This window comes from Egretta garzetta, unplaced genomic scaffold (assembly GCF_000687185.1).
Source record: "Egretta garzetta isolate BGI_Z169 unplaced genomic scaffold, ASM68718v1 scaffold397, whole genome shotgun sequence".
Taxonomy (NCBI): domain Eukaryota; kingdom Metazoa; phylum Chordata; class Aves; order Pelecaniformes; family Ardeidae; genus Egretta; species Egretta garzetta.
This window is the reverse complement of record NW_009260493.1, coordinates 1,688,523-1,703,866: the sequence shown is the minus strand read 5'-3', so window position 1 is coordinate 1,703,866 and position 15,344 is coordinate 1,688,523. Positions and strand designations below refer to the sequence as shown.

General features: G+C 41.2%; 1 protein-coding gene across 6 annotated transcripts in view; it reads right to left on the bottom strand.

Annotated features, from left to right (window-relative positions):
* Window positions 1-18: 18 nt before the first annotated feature.
* Window positions 19-15,344, bottom strand: part of TIAM2 (TIAM Rac1 associated GEF 2) — a 158,668-nt gene continuing 143,342 nt past the window's right edge. For 5 of the 6 annotated variants that reach the window (XM_035899856.1, XM_035899861.1, XM_035899859.1 and 2 more), the window contains 12 exons: window positions 13,448-13,627; window positions 11,883-11,951; window positions 11,382-11,507; window positions 10,106-10,214; window positions 9,367-9,546; window positions 7,850-7,968; window positions 6,582-6,690; window positions 4,767-4,825; window positions 3,533-3,638; window positions 2,651-2,738; window positions 1,925-2,079; window positions 19-1,061 (listed from right to left, as the gene is read on the bottom strand). In XM_035899856.1, coding sequence (XP_035755749.1) covers window positions 418-1,061; window positions 1,925-2,079; window positions 2,651-2,738; window positions 3,533-3,638; window positions 4,767-4,825; window positions 6,582-6,690; window positions 7,850-7,968; window positions 9,367-9,546; window positions 10,106-10,214; window positions 11,382-11,507; window positions 11,883-11,951; window positions 13,448-13,627 — 1,944 coding nt within the window. In that variant the 3' untranslated portion in view covers window positions 19-417. The remainder of the gene's footprint in view (window positions 1,062-1,924; window positions 2,080-2,650; window positions 2,739-3,532; window positions 3,639-4,766; window positions 4,826-6,581; window positions 6,691-7,849; window positions 7,969-9,366; window positions 9,547-10,105; window positions 10,215-11,381; window positions 11,508-11,882; window positions 11,952-13,447; window positions 13,628-15,344) is intronic. The other variant, XM_035899862.1, reaches the window with a different exon arrangement.

The following is a 15,344-nucleotide window of genomic DNA, read 5'->3' as shown; positions in this document are numbered from 1 at the left end:
ATGAAAACCAAAGAAATAAAATGCCCAAGGTATTGAAAAATTCATTTTGCCATGCTACTTTCCATTGTAATCCCCTCTCCCACTCACTAGCACCTTTTCCACATTACTTAAGATACTAACGAGGCCATCTTTCCCTTCCCTTTCCCTCCCCAAGAACACTACATCGTCTTAAGAACTGCTTGAATGGGATGAACTAATTTACAGACCTTGGCCAACTTAATCTATTTTTGATCCACAATAAATTAAAATAACTTAAGAATCCTTTACAGCTGTTCTTGTGGGAAAAATGTATTAGTGCACAAAATCAGATAGTAGTTTTCCTGCAGCTTCCATGAATTTACTAGTTTTAAAGCAAAATAAGTTTGTTGAATTTTATGTGGACTTCAAATGAGTATTTTAAATATAGTGCTTAGAAAGCTAGGATTTCCCATGCCTCTCCACAGCTTCATAAAAACAGTCCTCATTAACTACAGATGTTAAACTCTGGACGCTAAATTCTCTCTCTAAAATAGAGTTCAGATCCAGGTTTGAGGCATCAGAGTGACTGTCAAGGGACTGGTGACGTTCTTGCATTGCCGTTAAAGTTCCTCTGTTACGCTTTGTGCTGTTTACTTTTCTCTTCACTGGGCAGAAATGGCCACGCACCAGCTTCGGATGCTGTCCTGTCTTGAAGCCATCTCCTTCCTCATTTTCAGCAGCCTGGTCCCGTTCAGAGTCAGTACTCGGTTCCTCTGAAATCTTCAGCCGTTGGAACTGTATTTCAATGTCTTTTGTAGGGCTGCCCTTCTTTAGGCTCCGATAGTCATCGTCGTCATCATCGTCACTGAGTATATCAGATTCTTTGACAAGAACATTAGAAAAGTCAGATGCACAGCTCTGTACGTGTTTATCGGGAGATGAAATTTTGGGCTCCTGTATGCTCTCAGCGGTGTGGCAGCTGCTGCTCTGAGTGCTGCTGCTCAGGCTGCACTCATCAGAGTCCTGGAAGGTACCTTTCCCTGGGTCACCGTTCCACTCGCTACTGGATGAATTCTTCAGTACCTTCAAGGATCTCGTGGAAGCTGTGCAGAGGAAAAAGGCAGTTTTATTTTTTCAGCAAAACATCGTCTGGTTATACCAGCGGGCTCAATAGCCCACTTGTAATTACAGTGTACGTAATCTCATTTGATAATCATCCCAGGTCTGATATCGACAGTGCGATCCCATCTCAGAGTTCTCATTCCACCTACCCCAGGGCTATGTGCTTGCCTTCATGTGTAACATATACAAAATCCTCCAAAAATTGTAGTAATGATTTACACACATCTGCAGGAAAGCAAGACCGATTCGGGCCCCTCAAGCGCTGGAGGGACAGGTTGTAGGTGGGAGCTGAACCAACCCAGTTCCTGTGATGCTAAGGGGATTTTACAGATAACTGATCAGATGGAGAATTTGAAATACTAGTAGCTACTCATTTAACTAAAATGTCTGAAGCCTGTACTTAATTAGCGTATCTGCTGGGATGCAGATTTAGTGCACTGAAAGAAGCAAGACCCCTGCCTTTTGCCAGTTGTTTTAGCTTTAAATGTTATTAAGGCTGAGTTACTAAAGGGAACCCAGAGGAAAGAACACTAATACCGCATGCCAAAGGGAATCTGTTTCTTCCCAGCAAAATTAATTTGGGCCTTATTAAGTCTTCCCTTAAGAGAGCTAATGACACAGTAAATGTGGGACTAGAGTGTGGGGGGATGGCAAGCTTGCTTATGTTCTCTAGCCCTTGTCATGCACCTAATTGGGGAGAAACTCTACCACCTCCCCAGCCTGAAAAAGAAACATAATTTGTGAGTCTGGCATAGGACACACTACAGTCATGGTAATAATTGCGAGCCTTCTGCCAGCGCTGGAGCCCAGACTCCATTTTTCACTTTGAGAACGTGTTTCTTACCCAGTTTGGCTGTTGCAGGTACACGGTTCTTGAGTGGGACAAGGCGATCTTTACACGTTTTCTCCAGTGGTAGCTCACATTTTATGTGACGTCTGAAATTCTCCCGCAAAATACAACGGATCACCTTCACAATGTTAGTCTTGTTCTCACAGTCACTGCAAGTTTAAGAAAACAGATAACCGAATTTTCCCCTCTGAAGGAAGACACTATTGGGATAAAATCTGGCCTGCTGCTTTCTGCTCATGTGCTGTAGTGCAGTTGTTTTTTTTTCAGTAGGTTGCTTTAGTAATGGTTTTGCAGCTAACATCTTTCCATGTTGTTAGGCATTTTGCACACTTTGTGTTTTGAGATCTTGGTTACTTCCCCTTAGAAAAACGGCCTGAAAGGTAACTTCCCTACCGAGGGATCACCCCTTAAGCGGTCTTTATCAGAAGATCATTTCTGCTAACAATCTGAGAGTCTGGGGAAATCAGTTACTTTGCCTGTATCGTACTGAAACTTATGATCATACGTCTGTGCAGATTTCTGACGTTCGATCACTGTGCCAAATTCCCTCCCATTTCAATTGTTAATGCTTTATGCAGTTGAACACTGGCGTAGTGCCTGGATTCAAAGAGTGGGAGCCACATTCAAAGTGCTGATGCAAAGGTCATGCAGGGGAAAGTCTTTTATTTTTTTAATTCCATTAATGTAATTTGCCAAATACAACCTTCACGTAAAGCTTACCTGCTGCACAACTGAAAAATTGTTTCTGGCCTGCCTTCTAGTTCTGACTTGGTGTGAATCAGTTCCCAGATGCAGCTGTTCTCTGTTCCTGTGCATGGAGGGAAACGTTATTTTTGTTATCTATTTCACAAAACCCTCGGCATTAGAAAGACTTCTTCTGCAGACAGTGTTAACATAGCCATGGTTGGATCCACAGCAGATCTCACCCGAGATGGAAGCCAAAGGAAAGTCCCCTGAACTCTCCTGTTGCAGCAGCCTAGTGCTGCCTTTGGTAACTTGACCTTCTTCTCTCTTGGAGAGCTGCTTTTCCCCCACCTTCTTCTCTCTTGGAGAGCTGCTTTCCCCCATTCTCCCTGTCTCTCACTGCCTCCAAGCATTCGAAGTCCTTCTCCCAGCTCTGCAAAGCATTGGCTCTAAACAGCTACTGACACTTTAGAGTCTTTATAGAACTGGATACGATCATAAAGATCAACTCAAAGGGAAAACAAAAACAGTGCTCTACTACCAAAAATTACACAGTCAACTTTCCCACGTCTGAAAAAAGGCAAGGGTAAGCACGTACACGGCATTAGGGCATCACCAGGACGTCAACCATGCTAAATTCACCTTCCTGTTCATGGTGTCTTTTCATTGGGGATTTTCATTCTGTCATTCCTTCATGTCATGTTGCATCTTATTGAACTCAGGGAAGAAGCCAACGTACCAAATGAATAAAGTCTGTTAATGTATTAAGCCTGTAACCCCTGAGTGTAAAGACAACAGCAGATACTGTTTTTCTCCACACCTGCCTGTTTCCAGAGGCTCCAGAAAGACATACAGAAGAAGCAGCATTACAGAATCCCCAAAAAACATATCCTAAAGTATTCAGTGCAAGGGAATTACCTGCTGTGTTCCCCAGTCGAACTTGAAGAGCAGATAAAGGAATCAGCCAACGAAATTTAAATGGATCCAAGTCACCATAATTATGGGCAGCACGAACATTAGTAGGCTGCAAAAAGAAAAACAACAAGGATATTTCTAAGAAGTAAAAGTAAAAAAAGTGGGGGATTTTGTGTTACTCTTAAAAGACCTGCCTCTGAAGAAAAACTGAATTCATTAGACTTTTTCCTCCAGTACCCTAATATGCGCTTGTAAATGGAGTTGAAAAGGTGTTAGACACAACCTTTGGAATTTGTAATTGCTTCAGCTTTTAAAAGCACTTCTTTTTGATGGATAAAAAGAATACCTTGCACATAAGTACTACTATGGAACAAGTTTCCCATGAAGGAACCTGCAGGCTGTTGATTAGCAGAATACATTAATCACGTACCTGCTGCTGCTACTTCTAGAGCCCCCCATCCATTACTATAAGCGTGATGCAGTACTTCACCACTGATACTCAGGAGATACAACTTGCTACTTGACTTCAGCATTCCAGGTTTGTAAATGGGGACAGAGGAGGTTATGTGTATAATGCCCCTTTTCCTTTCTTGGATATAGATACATAGAATTGTTTAGATTGGAAAAATCTTTAAGATCATCAAGTCCAACTGTTAATCTAACACTGCCAAGTCCACCAGTAAACCATGTCCCTAAGCACCATGTCTCCCCATCTTTTAAATATCTCCAGGGGATGGGGACTCCACCGCTTCCCTGGGCAGCCCGTTCCAATGCTTGACAACCCTTTTGGTGAAGAAATTTTTCCTAATGTCCAATTGAAACCTCCCCCCGCACAACTTGAGGCCATTTCTTCTTGTCCTATTGCCTGTTTCCTTCCAGGGTGCTCAAGGGTCTATAAACAGAGGTCTTTAACCTACACACTATGTTAAGGTAGGCCATCATAAATGCCATGTGGAAAAATTAATGATTCCTACATGGCAATGTTTCATACCCCACCTGACAGAACTACCTTGGGGCTCATACGGAGAAGATGCTGCTGCTTCCTAAATAACAAAAAATACTTATTGCTACACAGATACTGAGCACTTCTTTTAGCTGTGATAGCAAATTCCAGCCTAGCAAGGGAAGGTGGCGTTTCAGCGCAGCCACTCGCCCTTCAACACCCCTATAGTCCATCTCACACCGCAGTAGGATCCTGCACATAAACGCCCACCACCTCCACTGATACCAGACTTACCATTTTCTTTTTCAGTTTGTAGTTCTCCTTATACACCAGTATTACAGCCCTCTTAAAAACTAAAAAGGAACGACAAAAAAGGAAAACTGTTAATTACAGGTGTAATATTCAATGAAAATGTCTTGGAGAAGCTGATGACTGTAGTCACAGGAATGTGAAGGATGAGCTAAGCAAACTGATTCAAAAGCACCTGCCCTGTATTAAGATGACAACTGGGGTTTTTCGTCCTACACTTGTTCACGCAATGGCAGTATTTTTTCCTCAGATTCTGTTCTGAACATTCAGGATGAAGCCATTCTGCACCTTTATTCTGAAACTACCAGCAGCCTGTCTCCTGGTATGTGAAGCAGTCTTCACATAGACATGCAGCAGATGTAGGTTAGATATAAAGGTTCCAATTTTCTTTTTGTAATCAGTGGATGTTTTCAAGTGGCGTGAAGGGCCTATAGCAAGGGAGGGCTGTGAAAAAGGACACTAAGTCTGTTCTTTCTGCAGTTCAGCATTTGTTTAGTTGGAAACTCAAACGTCTCAATTCCTACTTCTCCATTTTCAGGAATTCCCTGGCTGCCACAACATCCAACTGGAGCGGCTCACTAACGATATCTAATCTTTCAGGCTCCAGGGAGGCAGGGACATGGTCTCTCTCATCCGTAAGGAGGAGCAGAAACACGGGGGCATTGAAGCTGCAGCTGAACCAAGGGATGGCTCTGCAGAGCAGTCCTGGATCCCAGATCGAACTCAAGGACAGTACAGGTCTATCCCTGTTCATGCATGGATGTTTCCTTCCAGTGGAAGGGGAGAGAGGGGCAGGGGTGTGCAGTTGAGTCTCATCCCTACACACAGCCAGGATGTGGCCACAGTGAGCACATTATTTGCCCCAGAGCTTGGGTTTCCCTCAGTTCCACATATGAGGTGCATTTTCTAAGCTGCCCACATAGGGTTTGCAGTGAGAATAGAACTCAGGTTCCCAAGTGGCGGACGAGCAGCTTATTTTATTATAATAATATTATAAAATTATTATAAGATTTCACTGTAATATTCATTCATACGTGTCCTGCTGGTAAGTGTCTGGCACATGTGGATCACTGTGGAGCTCATCCAAGGAACCTGGGAGGTAGTTCCTATTTCTTCTTTTGTTAGAAGCATCCCCTCCCCTAACCTGTCATGCTTCCCTGAGAAGGATTGCACGACAGCCCTGAGAAAGAGAAACTCATCTCTCATCAGCCTGAGTTGTTCTGTAGGTGTTTATCCAATGACATTTTAAAGAAATATTTTTTTAAAGAAACAGATGAGTACCTAAGATGTTTCACTGGAAGATTTACTTACTTAGGTAATATTAAATTATTAATTGCATATATACTATAAATAAAACTCTTGGTTGTATGCTCTCATTTCCACATTCATTTTCTCAGGTTAAAATAACCTGGATGGGGATTTCGATGCAGTAGCTGTAAAGCAGAGGTTAGCTTAAATTCCCAAGAGTAGAGTAAATCACCATTTTCCTACCAGCCTCCTTTGAAAGCATGGTTTAGCAGGTTGTTCGAAAGAGAATATTGTCTCTTGGAAATCACCAATTTCAACGGTTTACATATAGGCAGGACAGCAGCTGAGGTTGGCTCACAGGGCAAACAGCAAACAAACGAATGGAAACTTTTCACTTCTCATATTACAAAATATAACTATGTATTTTTTCAGATCTAAGTCTACCCTAGATGCATACAGGGAAAGGAGATGGTGGCTTTCATCTTGTGAGAAGATTTAATGTGTTAATCTTTACATTTGAAAGAGCAGAGAGTCATTAAAGAGGACACTTACCAAACACTGTAAGTTCAAGGTCTTTTCTTGCTTTGCCCAGTGATGGGAAAGGATTCAGCCAGGAAACTGTAGAGTGCATCAGAAGTTCTCCCATTGAAAGCTCCGTCACCTATATTAAATTATAACAGTAGATAATATAAATAAATATATACAGCAGTGCTGCGATCCACATATGTGAGTAAAACATGAGTACACATCAATAACTTTAAGGATCTACGTTTTCTGTATTTACTGTATGTACAGAGGGAAAGGCTGAGAGATCTGCACTACAGCAGGAAAAGTGTGAGTAATCCCCTTTTTAAAATAGGTAACAACAACAAAAAGTAGTAGCCCCTAAGTTATGGAAGCTGGATAGAAGTTCTTACTATTAATAACTTAAAAGAATATTAAGTTGATCTGATGATCTGTCACTTACATGTAGCCAGTTGTGAACTGGCTGATTTATTAGCTGTAAGTATCTTTAATTTCTATGGAGTAATTAGTATTAACGACACTGCCGATGGCAGAATTAATGGGCATCTTGTACTCTGAGGCTGCTTTCTCCCGTGGGACACAACGTAACACTGTGAAGAATCTCCCAGGCTGTCAAGTTTTGTTTCCCCATAAATGATGGGAAACCAGGTAGCCAGCGGGGGTGATTTGGCTTTTACTAGGAGGAAATAAAACAACCAAGCTGGCATTTCTCATATCTCATCTTCACCTTTATGGATTTGATCTGCTTAGCAATCGTTTGATGTAAATAGCTAAGTTGAGACCTTGTTGCCCCAGTTCTGGGACGTGCGTGCACACAGCCTGTTTAACTCACGAGTTTTGCTCTGCCAAATACCCGTGGATGCCTTAGCGCTGGAAGTGTAGAAAATGAGAATAAAAAACGTTAATGTGAAATCCCTCAAATTGCCATTTTCATTTATACGGGTGAAAAAATATCTTAAGACCTTAAGAACTCTGTAGCATAAAATCTGAATGCCTTGGGGCATGGATAATCTCTGAAACATTTGAGAAGGGGAGGATTTTTCCTACTGAGAATTCTGTCTACTCCTGCTTGCAATTCCTGTCAGCCCAGAAGGCGGCTCCGGCAGCGATCTGAACATTTTACTGTAACCTACTGACAAAAAGAAGCTTGACAGGCAGATACGAAACAGAAGTAAAAGCATTAAAGGAGAATGGAGGAAGCCCAGCACAAATAAGTTCTCAAAATTACCTCAGGAAGAGATAACAAGCAGGATAATGCTTTAGGAGTGCATAAAACATGTTGTTCCTTCTCTTACCTCCTTCTCTGTTCCACTTTGATCTGCAACCAGTTGGTCAAATACAGTGCCGTAATCTTCATATATCTTCTGCATCTCATTGATGTGACTTGCTACTTTTTCCATTGCCTTCAGCGCTTCTATAAGGTTTAAAAATTTCATAGACAGCTATGTAATTCAATTGTATCTTCTAAACACATTTTTAATTGAATTCCACTTGAGGCGGGCAAAATGACACAGTGTTCCCAAGGTTTGATGAACAGAATTCTAGCTTTATATCAGTGCTTTCTCATAGCAACAGTAGAAGGTAAGCTTCCCAATCAGAGTGAGTGAAAAATGCTCGTCTGGTATCTTAAGTGCCTGAAAAGGCTGCAGTAAGCATTCCAGTGATAAGCCCCCGGATGTATAAATATTCAATATTACATGATAGCAAACATGGTTAGGTTTTGCATCTTGTATATATAGGGCCACTAGGATCTCTAAAGAAATCTACACCCATACTAGGATAAGTCATCTGATGAGCTTTAATAGAAACAAATTGCACGTGGCTCACCACAGAATCGACAAAGAACTACAGTGCCAGGTTGTACAAGTTCCTCATGGACTGTATCCATGAAATTAAATGCTGGTGGCCAGGTTTTGTTTACATTTTGTTTTCTAAGCAAGAATGACACTAGATTTCTTTAGACTTTTGTGCTAATTCAGAAAGGAGTTGGAGAAGGGCGCTTAGTTTCTCCAGTCCTGCCAGCTCTTAGCGGTGAAGCCTTTTAGAAGTTTGGCATCCATCCTGACCTGCAAGTAAGTCACCCACAGCTTGATTGCAAGGGCAGGGGAACAGTATCAGAAGCTCCCTCTGAAGTCAGGAACAGCCTCATGACTTTTTGCTGGCAATGTGGTTTGCCTGACTCTATGTTGTTAACATGACGATCATTCCACAAAATAAATCTCTAGACTTTCATCTGCCTGACAGACCTGAGCTGGAACTCGCCAGGGTGAAGTCGCAAGCATCTGAGCCTGGGAAAGCAATCAGCTCTAATATATGTTAAACAGACAAGTCTTTCTACATGGGAAGACTGCAAAGCTTTGACACAGATCTCTTCTACGCAAGCAAGAGTCACAGCCGAACCTCAAATAACAAAAATTTCCTTCTGTGGCGCTCTTAAACTTTGGCACATTTCAAGAACTGAATGATAACCACAAGATGGAGCTTTGGTCAATGTTTCCCAAGGTGGTGGTGGGGGAAGTGACACTATGACTTGGCATGCTCCTGTGCAAGAATAGAGGGGAAAGACCCCAGTCTATTTGCCACGGCAAATCCTGGGTGTATCTACTTCTCAAAGGGACTTGGACATACCAAGTAGGATTTTTTTGCTAAAAGCACAAAAAAGCTACTTATTATTTTTAAGGAGACGGAGGGAATTCTTTCTAGGTTTTGACAAGTTCTGTGCTCTTTACCAGAATGGCTACTTGCACTTCAGAAAGGGCTGGAAATAAAACTTAACTCACAGTCGTTCCTGTAGAAGAAAGGAAGAAGTTACCTGTCAAATGATAGTGCTCCTCACTCTCATTGTCTGTCAGAGACACCAGCTCTTTTAAAAGCAGAGGGTATTTCAGCACTCTCTGAACAGGCTTTATGAGATACGACTCCAGCGTAGAAGAGTGTTGCTTTGTGGGATTTCGAGCATCCAGAAAGGCCTTAAAGGCACTGTCTGTTTTGGCTAGATGTAAATAAAAGAGTTGGTCAGTTGAACATTGAAGTCATAGAAGCTACAATAATTTGAAAGCAGAGAATTGCAACTTGTAACCAGCACCAAAAGCCTCACCCTTTTCAACAGATGGTTTACAAAGGAGTTTACAATGTTCATTTCATAATAGTTTCCTGCATTAAATATCATACATAAGGGCTACGAGAGCAATTGTATCAAGGTGAGATTATTCCTCAATGTAATTTTTTCACTGCACTGCAGTGAATGGCAGAGGAAGTGATTCCTAACTTATTCTACCATCTGTTGCTGCTTTTTGGAGCATAAGCATGATCTGCAGACGGCACAAACTTGTGGAAGAAGTTTCTGTAGCTATTCAGGCTACTGCCTGGATGTTACAAGAGGAATCTTATCCCTTCAGAGAACCTCACGTCTTACCTGTTCCTGTTGAAAGATACCCAGTTAGTCCTTGCTTTGTACCTATATTCTCTGCAAGTTGACGAGATTAGTTACAGTAGTTCACTGCAGTTTAAATTCATGCAAATGAATTACAATAATGAAGACAATAAATTACCTCTCTCGAGCACTTTCTGAACTTTGATGTGGTTTGCACAGAAGCCACTGTACAGTTTAAAGTGGTCAGCATAATACAGAAAGGAGCCTCCAAGGGAAAACAGCAATTTCTGAAATCAACACAATCAAAATATTAATTAGTTACTAGAATACTAAATAAATGTTCAGGCACATAACACAGAGGCTCAACAGTGTGATTATCTGCTATCTTTCTATACATATCCTGTATTTTATATATATTGAATATACTGGTAGTAGTAGCTCTGTGATGTTCCTGTATTTCTCTGGGTGTAGAGTTCAGCCTATTTAGGCAAAGCCTGCAATTTCCGCCGTTCTCCCTGAGCAGGTAACACCACTGCAGCCATTCTGTCTTCCTGTACCTTTCAGGCAGCTCAGGAATAAAAATCAAGAGATGTGTAACAGGGTATGTTGTGCTGGCAAAAAACATGAGCAATAGGAAGCAAGGCATAAAAGTGCCAAAGCCAGAAGGGACGGTGTAAAACAAACACAGAGGATTGCTTTCCAACTGTTTTCCTTCTTTCAGGCAGGTGGTAATTACAGGGCACCTCTGATGTTCTTGGATGAAGGGGCGGTTGGGAAGATGTGGGAGGGACTGAATCACGAGGGAGATGTTTTTAGAAAAATGCTTCCCAAAGCAAAGATAAGAAAGAGTAGTGAGGGAGGAGGAGGGGGAGGAGGAGGCGAGCAGCCCTCTCCCCTCTTTTTAATCAATGTTTGCTCCACAAAAGGCAGCGAGTGCCCAGGAGACCTGCCAGCAGTCTCGCCCCGTCCTGTGACAGTGACTCCATCGCCAGGGAACCCATTTCCTCCAGCTGGGGCAGGTACTGGGTGCTGCCGCTGTGACACAGCCTCCAGCCATCTACACAGTGTAGGTCCTGTTCTTGGAGCAACTCATGTGGCATTTAACAGGAAAAGCTCCCAGTCTGTAGCGGGTGAACTGGGCACAGCAGGGAGGAGCACAAGGCAGGGCAGAATTCAGCACAGTGACAATAACCTTTCTGCAAAGGAGTTCTGCATCATACGCGTGCTCAAAGCCTACTCCGCATCTTCCGTGTTGCATCCTCCGCCATGGGAAAGAGGATATTAACACCATGAAAAATGGCACTTAACCTTTCACTGCTGAATAGGTGTTGTAATCCAAAGTAAAGCTTCAAGCATAAAAGCAACCATATGAAACTTAAATATGAGTTCTTAAAGCCAGATTTCCACAAACATTTCCAGGCATGCTGCAAGGTATTAAATGACCAAATATTTACCCGGAATTGGGATGGTGTTTCCAGTGTATTAAAATCTGAGGAAGAAGATATTCCATCTTCAAGGGTCTCCAAAAACACTTTCTGGAAATCCAGCATTTCTGGCAGACTGCCGAACAAGGACTCCATCTGTGAAAAACATCAGGCTATGAGGTACAGAACTCTGTGCATCTAACTGTGGTCTTGCAAAAAGAGTCCACTACGGAGATGCGACACACAAAGAGGTTGCAAAGGCCGATAACGTCTTCATTAATACTTTTCAAATGGGTTTTATAAAAAAATCCTTACAAAAAAGCAAAGGTTTCTTAGCAGTTAAGTCAGAAGAACAATTACTCTTTAAAAAAAGAAGTGACGCATGAAGCAGACAGAAAGGCACTGACTGGTGTAATTCCTATTATCTTCATTGTTTGCTTTTTCTGTCGTGCTCTCCGCAATGAAAAACCTGAGCACCAAGGTCTTAACCCATAAAAGAATGAAAAGCACATCTTTCGGTTATTCCCTCACCTCGTCCTGGGTAAGGAAGGTTTCATTTTGAAGGGGCTCCAAGTATAGCTCGAAGAGGCAGCTCAAGTCCTGCAAGAAAGACAATTCATTCACTTTTTATGTAACAGTTTGAAATGATTCTTTATACAACAACTTGTGAGATAGGGGTAATTTTGGAGAATGAACTAGAGGTAAAATTCCTCTTCTGTAACAAAATCACCTGGATATTGTTAGCACTAAAGTGATTGCTAACTTAGACGCAAATTGATTTCAGTGTAATATTTTTGTTTCATCCATAAGGCTTTACAGCTTGATTATAAAAAATTATATTTTAGTATAGCGTGAGGAGAAAATGTTACAGATAATGGCTTTCTAAAGAGTCCAGGCATATAAGCAGCATCAAATATTTTAATCATGCATGCTAGATAAACCATTTAAATAGCCACTCATTTAAACATCAGCAGTAATATTCAGAAAGACACGTTTTTAAAATCCTATTAGGTATTAAAGCGTTCAGTTTTGTTGTTGGCGGGGATGTGATCAAGGGCTTTGGCAGTCACTTCTTCAAAGAATTGGTGCCACTTTTGAAGACTTACTGTCCCACACCAAAGCATGACGGCAGGGCTGGGGCCCACTGCAGGGCTCTCTAACCCTGAGAAAAGGAACGGCAGAAATTCTTACGGAGAAGTAGTAATGAGCATCTCCCTGAGGACGCCGTAACGAGTGTGTGCAACCTGCCAGGATTTTGCCTGGTGCAAAACTTCGCACATCAGTGACCGCCATGGTCACGTGATTCCTCTATATCAACCAGACATACATGGGGGTCCATGTTCTGTAAAGCTTCCTCAGGCTTTACAGCGTATGGCTGTATTAGCATATTGGTGGATGTACTAACAACAACAGACTGAAAGCACTTTCTCTGCTTTCCCATATACGTTATTGCAGCAAGTACTCGTATCTGTAAGTATGTGTTCTGGGATCAAGTAAAGGAGATGATTCTTCCTTGCAGGTCAATGAGACCAATGCTTTCATGTTTCTTTTGGCATCCAGCCACATGAATTTGGGGTTTATAAAAAGGAGAGACATGTATCTAACAAATTATGGACTAATCAGTCAAAGGAGAAACAACATAGTGTGATGCTACGACCAACTGCAGTTGTGCTTTTTAGCTTTGCTGATTCAAAAATAGTTATGCACTATTTTCGACAATTAAATTTTTTTTCTAATTTGAAGCAGAATCTCTTCTGTTCTTCTACCAGATTTATTTTCATTTTGAAAACTATGAAAACATCCCCTGGAAAACCCCCATGTTCAAATACTGCAGGTATCCACTCCCCACAAATTGCCGTGCTCCAATATAAATACAAATCAACTAAAGCTACTAGATCAAATCCTACAGCCTCTGTTACAGGAGCAAGCCCACTGAAAACATCAGGAACAATTAGATAAGCAGACTCAGTAGGTTGTGGCCCTAGTAGAGGGCTGGTTATATAAAGGTAAGCACAAAATATGTTAAGGCCATCCACAAATCAGAGTCAGCCTCAAAAAGAAGGCTGTGACCAGCCAGATTTATTTTTTTTTTTTACCTTGACGTAAGATTTCTCAGTGTCCATAAGTTCTTGGATGACTTTCCTCAGTCTATCTGCATCAGAAAGGTGGCGAGCCAGTGGCCGTGGGGGTGCATCCTGGTTGTCCTTCTGTCCTTCCATACTGCCCGCCTGGACTTCTTGGAAGTTTCGGCACAACGCACTGATCTGTTCTGTGCTCTGTTAAATGAGAAGAAGGAGACAAGCGCTGATGTTTTAGAATACAAGATGTACTACAATTATTTTTAAATTCCTCAGATTTCGCTCGTGTTCCAAATTCCGGGGCCAGAGCATGTAATTGATTTTTCGTCAAGTATGTATCCTGATAGCTTTGAACGGCTTCAATTTATAGCAGATCCAGATCACAGCAGTAAAATTAAATGAAAATTTTCTAGTGATTATCCGGTGCAAATTATTTTCAGTCTTCAGATACAAACTTGTGGGATGCAGATGATGAGAGAGCACTCATATATATCATATACTTTGATTCTTGTGACACTAGCATCACACTGTTTTCCATCTCTCTTATTTTGCAACATTCACTGCATTAAAATAGAAAGAATTAAAGATAAAAATCTTTTAAGCATCCAGAATAACTGTCTTATTTGTCATCTGATACCTATTTTGTGTTGTGTGTTTCTTTCAAACAACGAGACTTGGAGCTGAGGTTTCAGATTCTAACGTCTCGGGTTGACAAAAGATGTTTAGATACTTTCTCTCCAAGAAAATAACTATGTATCAAGATTTTTTGCTTTCAGAAATGGTGAATGGAAACCTCAATCTTTGAGATTCTTTAGAAGAATGATAAACATGAAAAAAACCACAGAAAATTTGCAGGCAAGGTAGGGATTGGTGATGAAACAACAACAGTTAATCTTATATGGCAAAGATGGAAGAGAAAGAGATTTTTCTGACACTGTGTAATGGTTGTGCAGTTCACCCTTGCATGAGCATCACTAGCACCCAAGAGCAACTTTTGCAGGCAATGAACTTTAATGCTTAATTTAAAAATTATTCCACCGTTCTCTTTCTTATATGACCTTTTCCTGAAAGCTAGAATACCACTACCATTCCCCAATTCTACCTTAACAGCTGTCAGTATCCACCTCTTTATACCACAAGAAACAATTCTTCCGCAGTGCTTCTGTCTTCCAGACACTCTCTAAGATACTGGACAGTTGCATATGCTGTGCCATATATAATATCTTCTATTTAGTGAATGCATTCAAATGAAGACTGCATGAATGCTGCCTTATTTCAAGTGGAAATCTTGTTTCAGTAAAGAAATCAGGACGTGAGTGCATTTCTGAACTGTCTTAATCTGTACCAATTTATTCTACACGCTGTTTCAAGTGGTCCTTTTTGGATCTCCTGATTCACCACTAATTATCCGTGCAGCTAAGTTCACCAGCATACTGGTGAAATGAGCAAATGCAAAAGTTATTCTGCAACTGAACTGAGTTATACAAAGCCTTCTATAAGGTGGAGGCTAAATGCACTAGCATTATTAAATGTCAGCCATTCATGTGACAAAGCATAGGTACATCTCTCACTCCCATATGATGAAAATCAATGTTAAAATGTCAAATATTTGCCATGTAGTCCATATTACTCTGTAGCTTCCCAGCCCCCAGTTTTGAGCAATGCCACCACTCACTCTCAAAAAATTAAGTTACTTTCCTCACTAGTATGTGCAACCATCTTCCGCAATCCTGTATAATGGCAACTTGCAGGACTATGAAATTTAGATACATTTTATATTTACAACATTTATTAGAACCCAACAAAATGCAACGGAAATTGAATGGTGTTTGTTGGAATTCCAGCTGCACACTGATGGAATACATTGAAAAATTAATCAGTTTTGCAAATAAATCACAACGTAAATTAGGAAAGG